At 40.6% G+C, this 11,925-nt stretch overlaps 1 protein-coding gene across 2 annotated transcripts in view; it reads right to left on the bottom strand.

Moving 5' to 3' along the window:
* Positions 1–666: 666 nt before the first annotated feature.
* Positions 667–11,925, bottom strand: part of LOC133663733 (POU class 2 homeobox associating factor 3-like) — an 18,735-nt gene continuing 7,476 nt past the window's right edge. Inside the window, exons 4-5 of one of the 2 annotated variants that reach the window (XM_062068423.1) lie at positions 2,448–2,710; positions 667–1,566 (exon numbers count right to left, since the gene is read on the bottom strand). In XM_062068423.1, the coding sequence (XP_061924407.1) occupies positions 1,093–1,566; positions 2,448–2,710 (737 nt within the window). In that variant the 3' untranslated portion in view covers positions 667–1,092. The remainder of the gene's footprint in view (positions 1,567–2,447; positions 2,711–11,925) is intronic. The other variant, XM_062068424.1, reaches the window with a different exon arrangement.

The following is an 11,925-nucleotide window of genomic DNA, read 5'->3' on the forward strand; positions in this document are numbered from 1 at the left end:
GAGTGCAGCGCTCGTTCAATCTTCCTTCCTGCTTTTCACAGCACAGACAAACAAGACTGGACTTGTGAAGTCAGCTGAGCGTTGAGGGTCAAGCTAGTCTTTGGCCAGGGTCAAGACAAAGACAGGCTTGGGGGAGGAGCTCACATGGTCTTGACCCATGAAGCCCCGCCCCATCTTTTGCATAAAGGTGTGTGTCAGTGTAGGACAACGCTGGGAGTCAAGAGAATAAAACAAACGCTCTTGCAGGGACGTATCAATATTTCAAAAATACAAGGCAAACAAATCCAAAAACTAATCTTAACTTCTTCACAAAATTGCGTCTTTTATTTTTGTAAGCTAACTCTGCTATTTCCTGTGTTTTTTTCAGCTTTGCCAACATGTTCTTCCTCCCAACGTCTGAAACACGGTTGACCATTTCTTCCATCCCAAAGGAGAATACCAATGTTATTTCTAGTTTGTTGTGGAGTAAAAGTGCAAAGTTTCTACTATTTTTCAAATCCAATTCTCTCATCTTGTTGTAATTACTACAAAGTAAAAGTACTGTCCTAGTATCATTAAGAAAATGCACATTCAAGTTTCTCTTTTATTAAACACGCCAAATGTTTAATCTGCGGCATTATTACATGATTATACATCATTTCTAAACATCACCTTCCTTTTCAAATGAAGTTATAGTCTTGGATTTGTTAATGAACTACTTAATTAATGAACTACTGCTACTCAGCATTTCATTCATTCAGAAGATGCCTTTAAAAAAATAAAATGTTCTTGTATTTAAAATGACTTTCTTGAAGACATTACAGCACTACAAAACATTGATTGTCTTATAGTCAAAAAATAAAGTGTGTAGTTGTTTTTTTATTGAGAATGGACAACATGCTGCGTGTACCAAAATAAATCTGAGCTAAAAAAGTCATTCGTTCATCTATTCAACCATTCATTCAACATTAAAAGTCAGTCAATGATTCAAAGGACAGAAAAAAAGACTTAATGCATCGTACATTAAAAAGTCATTCATTCATGTATTGGTTCATTCCTAGGACAGTAAAAAAGTCATGTGTTCATAGAACACCAAAAACTTCATGCATTCATTCATAGGACATTGTAAGACATGTCAGTGTTGACTTTGTAACAATTCTCTTCTCGCTGGACGCAGTAGGAAGAGTCTGTGTTGGGGTAGTAAGACGAGTAGTGAGGAAGGCAGGAAGTGGTGTGAGGAAGGCAGGAAGTGGTGTGAGGAAGGCAGGAAGTGGTGTGAGGAAGGCAGGAAGTGGTGTGAGGAAGGCAGGAAGTGGTATTAGGAAGGTAGGAAGTGTTGTGAGGAAGACAGGAAGTGTTGTGAGGAAGACAGGAAGTGTTGTGGGGAAGACAGGAAGTGTTGTGGGGAAGACAGGAAGTGTCACAAGGAAGGCAGGAAGTGTGGTGAAGGTCAGGCTGCTCTGACGTAAAGCCGCTGTAGTTGTTGTCCATCCTTGGAGGAGAGTCGTAGCAGGAAGAAGGGGAAGAGGACGACAAAGAATCTGCTGGGCTGCTGAGCTTCAGTGACTCTGGTGAGGCGCATGAAGCCTAAAACAAAATGAAACTTACTTTTTCATTCTCTTTAAAAACACTGATAATACACTAAAAATACAATATATATATATATACACACACACACATATATATACACACACACACACACACACACACATATATATATATATTTATATATGTATACAGTATATATATATATATATATATGTGTGTGTGTGTGTGTGTGTGTGTGTGTGTGTGTGTGTGTATAATGAAATTATACAATAAACATAGTGTAACATGTAGATACAGTATCAAATGTATATATATATATATATATATATATATATATATATATATATATATATATATACATATATATATATATATATATATATATACATATATGTATATATGTATATATAATGATATTATACAATAAACATACTGTGTAAAATGTAGATACAGTATCAAATGTATATATATATATATATATATATATATGTATATATATACACATATATATATATATATATATATATATATATATATATATATATATATATATATATATATATATATATATATATATATATATATATATATATATATATATATATAAACATACTGTGTAAAATGTAGATACAGTACTAAATGTAAATATATACTGTATGTATGTATACATAATGATATACTGTGTAAAAGTAAAGTATCATATAGAACTGGTGTACTCATGAACTACATGTGTTTTTCATCAAGAATGACATTTAAAGTACATACAAGTAAAAATATATATTTAAGGACAAATAATAATCACAATTGTTATCAAGAAAGTAGTCATACAAAGTACTGTTCATGTTTGTTAGTTGTGGTGCATCTTAGTACTAGTAAGAATCAGTACTGTAAAGTAATGAGTAATATTTGTTTCAACCTACCATCTCATGGACTAAGTCGTCATGGTCGGCGGCGAGGCTCCATGGCGGGAAAGCAGGCAGGCAGGTGTCGTTGTTGTTGTAGTAGTTGTAGTAGTAGTTGTTGTAGTAGTAGTTATTGTTGTTGTTGTTGAACATCACCACGTCTGCAAAAGGCTGCTGGCTGATGCTGGCATTGTCCAAGCAGGAGGAGGCGGGACTCCGCAGGTGGGCTGCAGCGCCACAAGGGGCGGGGGGGTTCATGGGGGGGGCTTCCATAGCAACATCTGAATGAACATCAATAATCATCAATATATGGCAATAGTATATCCAAATATCAACATCTGAATGAACAACATCAATAATCATCCTTTTGTACATCAATATATGTGAATATTATATCCAAATATCAACATCTGAATGAACATCAATAATCATCAATATATGGCAATATTATATCCAAATATCAACATCTGAATGAACTTCAATAATCATCAATATATGTGAATATTATATCCAAATATCAACATCTGAATGAACATCAATAATCATCAATATATGGCAATATTATATCCAAATATCAACATCTGAATGAACAACATCAATAATCATCCTTTTGTACATCAATATATGTGAATATTGCATCCAAATATCAACATCTGAATGAACATCAATAATCATCAATATATGGCAATATTATATCCAAATATCAACATCTGAATGAACAACATCAATAATCATCAATATATGGCAATATTATATCCAAATATCAACATCTGAATGAACAACATCAATAATCATCCTTTTGTACATCAATATATGTGAATATTGCATCCAAATATCAACATCTGGGGCAGCAGTGCAATCAGAGTCCAGATGTCCCTTTCCAAGGTGACTTGTTCCAGCTCCTCCTGAGGCCTTCCCAGTCTCTCCAACCCATCATGGGTCCTTCTTGTGGCCTCCATGAATTGATTTACGTGGACCCCGACTTAAACAAGTGGAAAAACTTATTGGGGTGTTACCATTTAGTGGTCAATTGTACGGAATATGTAGTGAACTGTGCAATCTACTAATAAAAGTTTCAATCAATCAATCAATCAATCCTACCGCTGGCACCTGCCCTGAACTCCTCCTGAGGTCTTCCCAGTCTCTCCAACCTATCTTGGTCCTTCTCGTGGCCTCCTACCGCTGGCACCTGCCCTGAATTGTTCCCGTGGGCATCCTGACCACAAGCAGCCATTTTACGCTTCCCCAATGACAGACTTTCTCACCCTATTTCTATGAAACTCCTTTTGTCCGTTTGTACCCGCCATCTTGTTGTTTGGGTGCCATGACCATACATGAGGACAGGAACATGGTTTGCTTAGCTATTGAGAACTTTGCCTTACAGCCCACAGCTCCTCCTTCACCGCGGGGGATCGATACAGGGTCCGCACCACTGCAGACACCTTACTGATTTCACCATTCACTCCAACCTCACTCGTGAACAAGTGAAGTGAAGTGAAGTATATTTATATAGCGCTTTTCTCTAGTGACTCAAAGCGCTTTACATAGTGAAAGCCAATATCTAAGTTACATTTAAAGCAGTGTGGGTGGCACTGGGAGCAGGTGGGTAAAGTGTCTTGCCCAAGGACACAACGGCAGGGACTAGGATGGCGGAAGCGGGGATCGAACCTGGAACCCTCAAGTTGCTGGCACGGCCACTCTACCAACCGAGCTATACCGCCCCAACCGAGCTATACCGCTGTACAAGACCTTGAGGCACTTAAAATACTCCACTTAGGGCAGGATTTCCTCCCCAACCCGAACATGTTACTCCACCCTTTTACAAGCAAGAACCATGGACATGGAGGCGCTGGTTCTCATCCCAGTCGCTTTACACTGAACTGCGATCGATCCAGTGAGAGAGTTCAGGATCCTAGACAGATGAAGGCAGCAGGACCATCAGAAAAAACAGAGACCTAATCCTGCAGCCACAAAAGTGGATCCCTTCAGCTGCCCAAATGTACCTAGAAATTCTGTCCACAAAAGTTCAGAACAGAATTGTTGACCATGGGCAGCCCTGGCGGAGTCCAACCCTTACTGGAAACAGGTCGGATTTCATGCTGACAATGCAGGCCAAGCTCTGACACCAATCACACACTGCCACAATCAGGCTGTCCGATACCCCATATTTCTGGAGCACACCCTACAGGACTTCTTGAGGGACACGGTCGAATGCCTTCTCCAAGTATACTTAACACATGGAGGATTGTTGGGCAAACTCCCATGCAACGTCAAGGACCCTGCCGAGAGTATAAGGCTGGTCCACAGTTCCACAAATAGGAGGAAAGCCACACTGCTCCTCCTGGATCTGAGGTTTTGCGTAACTTCCTCTCCGGTACACCTGAACAGACAGTAAGGCTGAGGGGTGTGATCCAACAGTAGCTGAGCCAAACGGTGGGCTCTGAGAACACCGCTATGACAGGCAGCAACCACCCTGCGGCCCCAGCTGCGATCGGACGCCTCGACAAAAGAGGCACAGAACATGGTCCACGCATAGTCCAATGCCTCCCTCGGGACGTGTTCAAAGCTTTTCCAGCGGTGGGAATTGAATCGCTTTCTGACGGGAGACTGCCAGACATTACCAGCAGACGCTCACAATGCGTTTGGGCCTGCCAGGTCCTCCCCCACCATTGGAGCCAACAGAGTGGTGATCGGTTGAAAGCTCCGCCCCACTCTTGACCCAAGTTTCCAAGACATTTGACCTCAAATCTGATGAGACAACCACAAAGTCGATCATGGAACTGCGGTCCAGGGTGTCCTGGTGCCATGTGCCCTTATGTTTGAACATGGTGTTTGTTCTAGACAATATGTGACCAGCACAAAAGTCCAGTCACACAATATCACTTGGGTTCAGCTACCTGCGGAGGTTCCTCCCAGTCACACCTCTCCAGGTCTCACTGGAGTTGCCAACATGAGCGTTGAAGTCCACCGCAGAACAAGGGAATCATCTGGGGTAGCAGACTCCAGTACTCCCTTTAGGGATCTCAAAAAGGGCAGGTAGTCTGAACTACTGTTTGGCGCATCAGCACAAACAAGTCAGGACCCGTCGCCCCACTCAGAAGCTCTCCAATAATTCTTGTCTAAAAGGCAGCATACACGCTCTGGGTCGGGGTTAACAAGTATTGCCAGAACCCAGGCCCTCTCCAGAGGACTGGTTCCAGAGCCCTTGCTGTGCAACGAAGTGAGTCTGACTAAAATTCTGGCGGTACGGTATTGTTGTGGTATTGTTCAAAAAACAAGATGTCGGTAAAAACGTCAGGGTGTAAAATAACCTGTCATGCATGTTAAGAATAAACACATTTATTGTAATTGAACATTAATATCATGTTCCAATCATATTCATTATAGCAAGCAAGTATTTCAAGTAGTATATGAAAAACATATGTCAAGTTCAGGAACATCCAGTGTTTCAAGTAATTACTGTATATATTATATAGTCTTATGTGTAATATATGTCAGATACTGTATATATTATATAGTCTTATGTGTAATATATGTCAGATACTGTATATAATATATAGTCTTATGTGTAATATATGTCAGATACTGTATATAATATATAGTCTTATGTGTAATATATGTCAGATACTGTATATATTATATAGTCTTATGTGTAATAAATGTCAGATACTGTATATAATATATAGTCTTATGTGTAATATATGTCAGATACTGTATATATTATATAGTCTTATGTGTAATATATGTCAGATACTGTATATATTATACAGTCTTATGTGTAATAAATGTCAGATACTGTATATAATATATAGTCTTATGTGTAATATATGTCAGATACTGTATATATTATATAGTCTTATGTGTAATATATGTCAGATACTGTATATATTATACAGTCTTATGTGTAATAAATGTCAGATACTGTATATAATATATAGTCTTATGTGTAATATATGTCAGATACTGTATATATTATATAGTCTTATGTGTAATATATGTCAGATACTGTATATATTATACAGTCTTATGTGTAATAAATGTCAGATACTGTATATAATATATAGTCTTATGTGTAATATATGTCAGATACTGTATATATTATATAGTCTTATGTGTAATATATGTCAGATACTGTATATATTATACAGTCTTATGTGTAATAAATGTCAGATACTGTATATAATATATAGTCTTATGTGTAATATATGTCAGATACTGTATATATTATATAGTCTTATGTGTAATATATGTCAGATACTGTATATATTATACAGTCTTATGTGTAATAAATGTCAGATACTGTATATAATATATAGTCTTATGTGTAATATATGTCAGATACTGTATATATTATATAGTCTTATGTGTAATATATGTCAGATACTGTATATATTATACAGTCTTATGTGTAATAAATGTCAGATACTGTATATAATATATAGTCTTATGTGACACCGAGGATGTCGTTGTGGCTTGTACAGCCCTTTGAGACACTTGTGATTTAGGGCTATATAAATAAACATTGATTGATTGATTGATGTGTAATATATGTCAGATACTGTATATATTATATAGTCTTATGTGTAATATATGTCAGATACTGTATATATTATACAGTCTTATGTGTAATATACATGAGAACCTTTGACTTCAGTGTCTTTAAAGTGACAGTGTAAACAGCCAGTGTAGCAAATTAATAAAAATAATAATAATGATAATGATAATGATAATGATAATAATAATAATGATAATTATAATGATAATAATAATAATGCAAATAATGATGATAATATTAACATTAATAATAATAATAATAAAAAAAATAATAACACATATATTAACAATGATAACGATAATAATAATAATAATGATAATGATAATGATAATAATAATAATAATAATACATAAAAATAATAATACATAATGATATTAATAATAATAATAATAATCATAATCATAATCATAATAATAACCATAATATGATCAATAAAAAATAATAGTAAAAATAATAATAATAACGATGATAATAATAATAACAGTAATAATAATAATGATAAAAAACATAATAATAATAATAATAATAATAATAATGATGATGATACTAATAATACAATAATAATAATAATAATACAAATGATAATATGAATAATTATAATATGATAATAATGCTAATAATAATAATGATGATGATAATAACAATTATAATAATAATGATAATAATAATAATAATTATTATTATTATTATAAAAAATAATAGTAATAATAATAATCTTGATGATGATACTACTACTACTACTACTACTAATAATAATAATACAAATGATAATAATAATAATAAAAATAATAAAAATGATAATAATGATGATAGTTATAATAATAATAATTACAATGATGATAGTTATAATAATAATAATTACTATTATTGTCTCCTCTCTGAGCTGCCACCTTACCGTGGTAGAGGAGTTTGCGTGTCCCAATGATCCTAGGAGCTATGTTGTCCGGGGGCTTCCATGCCCCCTGGTAGGGTTTCCCAAGACAAACAGGTCCTAGGTGAGGGATCAGACAAAGAGCAGCTCGAAGACTTCTATGGGAATGCATCAACAAGGACTCAGATTTCCCTCGCCCGGACGCGGGTCACCGGGGCCCCCCTCTGGAGCCAGGCCCGGAGTTGGGCCACGATGGCGAGCGCCTGGTGACTGGGCCTGTCCCCATGGGGCCCGGCCGGGCACAGCCCGAAGAGGCAACGTGGGTCCCCCCTCCAATGGGTTCACCACTCATGGGAGGGGCCATAAAGGTCGGGTGCATTGTGAGCTGGGCGGAAGCCGAAGGCAGGGCACTTGGCGGTCCGATCCTCGGCTACATAAGCTAGCTCTCGGGACGTGGAATGTCACCTCGCTGGGGGGGAAGGAGCCTGAGCTAGTGCGCGAGGTAGAGAAGTTCCGGCTGGATATAGTCTGACTCACCTCGATGCACAGCAAGAGCTCTGGAACCAGTTCTCTCGAGAGGGGCTGGACTCTCTTCCACACTGGCGTTGCACGCAGTGAGAGGCGACGAGCTGGGGTAGCAATTCTTGTTGTCCCCCGGCTCAAAGCCTGCACGTTGGAGTTCAACCCAGTGGACGAGAGGGTAGCCTCCCTCCGCCTTCCGGTGGGGGGACGGGTCCTGACTGTTGTTTGTGCTTATGCACCAAACAGCAGTTCAGAGTACCCACCCTTTTTGGATACACTCGAGGGAGTAAAGGAAAGTGCTCCCCCGGGTGATTCCCTTGTCCTGCTGGGGGACTTCAACGCTCACGTTGGCAACAACAGTGAAACCTGGAGAGGCGTGATTGGGAAGAATGTCCGCCCGGATCTGAACCCGAGTGGTGTTTTGTTATTGGACTTTTGTGCTTGTCACAGATTGTCCATAACAAACACCATGTTCAAACATAAGGGTGTCCATATGTGCACTTGGCACCAGGACACCCTAGGCCGCAGTTCCATGATCGACTTTGTAGTTGTGTCATCGGATTTGCGGCCTCATGTTTTGGACACTCGGGTGAAGAGAGGAGCGGAGCTTTCTACCGATCACCACCTGGTGGTGAGTTGGCTGCGATGGTGGGGGAGGATGCCGGACAGACCTGGCAGGCCCAAACGCATTGTGAGGGTCTGCTGGGAACGTCTGGCAGAGTCTCCTGTCAGAGAGAGTTTCAATTCCCACCTCCGGAAGAACTTTGAACATGTCACGAGGGAGGTGCTGGACATTGAGTCCGAGTGGACCATGTTCCGCACCTCTGTTGTCGAGGCGGCTGATTGGAGCTGTGGCCGCAAGGTAGTTGGTGCCTGTCGTGACGGTAATCCCAGAACCCGTTGGTGGACACCGGCGGTGAGGGATGCCGTCAAGCTGAAGAAGGAGTCCTATCGGGTTCTTTTGGCTCATAGGACTCCGGAGGCAGCGGACAGGTACCGACAGGCCAAGCGGTGTGCGGCTTCAGCGGTCGCAGAGGCAAAAACTCGGACATGGGAGGAGTTTGGGGAAGCCATGGAAAATGACTTCCGGACGGCTTTGAAGCGATTCTGGACCACCATCCGCCGCCTCAGGAAGGTGAAGCAGTGCACTGTCAACACCGTGTATGGTGCGGATAGTGTTTTGCTGACCTCGACTGCGGATGTTGTGGATCGGTGGAGGGAATACTTCAAAGACCTCCTCAATCCCACCAACACGTCTTCCTATGAGGAAGCAGTGCCTGGGAAATCTGTGGTGGGCTCTCCCATTCCTGGGGCTGAGGTTGTTAAAAAGCTCTTCGGTGTCAAAGCCCTGGGGGTGGATGAGACCCGCCCGGAGTTCCTTAAGGCTCTGGATGCTGTGGGGCTGTCTTGGTTGACAAGACTCTGCAGCATCGCGTGGACATCGGGGGCGGTACCTCTGGATTGGCAGACCGGGGTGGTGGTTCCTCTCTTTAAAAAGGGGGACCGAAGGGTATGTTTCAACTATCGTGGGATCACACTCCTCAGCCTTCCCGGTAAGGTATATTCAGGTGTACTGGAGAGGAGGCTACGCCGGATAGTCGAACCTCGGATTCAGGAGGAACAGTGTGGTTTTCGTCCTGGTCGTGGAAATGTGGACCAGCTCTATACTCTCAGCAGGGTCCTTGAGGGTGCATGGGAGTTTGCCCAACCAGTCTACATGTGCTTTGTGGACTTGGAGAAGGCATTCGACCGTGTCCCTCGGGAAGTCCTGTGGGGAGTGCTCAGAGAGTGTGGGGTATCGGACTGTCTGATTGTGGCGGTCCGCTCCCTGTATGATCAGTGCCAGAGTTTGGTCCGCATTGCCGGCAGTAAGTCGGACACGTTTTCAGTGAGGGTTGGACTCCGCCAAGGCTACACTTTGTCACCGATTATGTACATAGCTTTTATGGACAGAATTTCTAGGCGCAGTCAAGGCGTTGAGGGGATCCGGTTTGGTGGCTGCAGGATTAGGTCTCTGCTTTTTGCAGATGATGTGGTCCTGATGGCTTCATCTGGCCAGGATCTTCAGCTCTCGCTGGATCGGTTCGCAGCCGAGTGTGAAGCGACTGGGATGAGAATCAGCACCTCCAAGTCCGAGTCCATGGTTCTCGCCCGGAAAAGGGTGGAATGCCATCTCCGGGTTGGGGAGGAGACCCTGCCCCAAGTGGAGGAGTTCAAGTACCTCGGAGTCTTGTTCACGAGTGAGGGAAGAGTGGATGGTGAGATCGACAGGCGGATCGGTGCGGCGTCTTCAGTAATGCGGACGCTGTATCGATCCGTTGTGGTGAAGAAGGAGCTGAGCCGGAAGGCAAAGCTCTCAGTTTACCGGTCGATCTACGTTCCCATCCTCACCTATGGTCATGAGCTTTGGGTTATGACCGAAAGGACAAGATCACGGCTACAAGCGGCCCAAATGAGTTTCCTCCGCCGGGTGGCGGGGCTCTCCCTTAGAGATAGGGTGAGAAGCTCTGCCATCAGGGGGGGCTCAAAGTAAAGCTGCTGCTCCTCCACATAGAGAGGAGCCAGGTGAGGTGGTTCGGGCATCTGGTCAGGATGCCACCCGAACGCCTCCCTAGGGAGGTGTTTAGGGCACGTCCAACCGGTAGGAGGCCACGGAGAAGACCCAGGACACGTTGGGTAGACTATGTCTCCCGGCTGGCCTGGGAACGCCTCGGGATTGGAAGAGCTGGACGAAGTGGCTGGGGAGAGGAAAGTCTGGGCTTCCCTGCTTAGGCTGCTGCCCCCGCGACCCGACCTCGGATTAGCGGAAGAAGATGGATGGATGGATGGATACTATTATTGTAATATGATAATAATGATAATAATTAAAATAATAATAATAATAATAATAATTATTATTATTATATTATTATTATTATTGATAATAATTATTATTATTATAATAATAATTGTATTATTATTATTGATAATAATAATAATAATAATAATGTTCAGCTCAGTGTCTTTTAATTTTTAATTTCCTGAGAAGCAGTGGACATGTTTTATTAGTTTGGACAATGTTGATTCTCAGGAGGTTCATAATAATTCATCATATACTACATCAAATATGTCATGTAGTATTTTGTAAAGTATGTTCACCATAGTCGTAACTCTGTGATGTAGTATTTTGTAATGCATGTTGACCATAGTGTGATGTAGTATTTATAAAAGTATGTTGACCATAGTGTGATGTAGTATTTATAAAAGTATGTTGACCATAGTGTGATGTAGTATTTATAAAAGTATGTTGACCATAGTGTGATGTAGTATTTATAAAAGTATGTTGACCATAGTGTGATGTAGTATTTATAAAAGTATGTTGACCATAGTGTGATGTAGTATTTATAAAAGTATGTTGACCATAGTGTGATGTAGTATTTATAAAAGTATGTTGACCATAGTGTGATGTAGTATTTATAAAATTATGTTGACCATAGTGTGATGTAGTATTTATAAAAGTATGTTGACCATACTGTGATGTAGTATTTATAAAAGTATGTTGACCATAG

This window comes from Entelurus aequoreus, linkage group LG13 (genome assembly GCF_033978785.1).
Source record: "Entelurus aequoreus isolate RoL-2023_Sb linkage group LG13, RoL_Eaeq_v1.1, whole genome shotgun sequence".
Lineage (NCBI taxonomy): Eukaryota > Metazoa > Chordata > Actinopteri > Syngnathiformes > Syngnathidae > Entelurus > Entelurus aequoreus.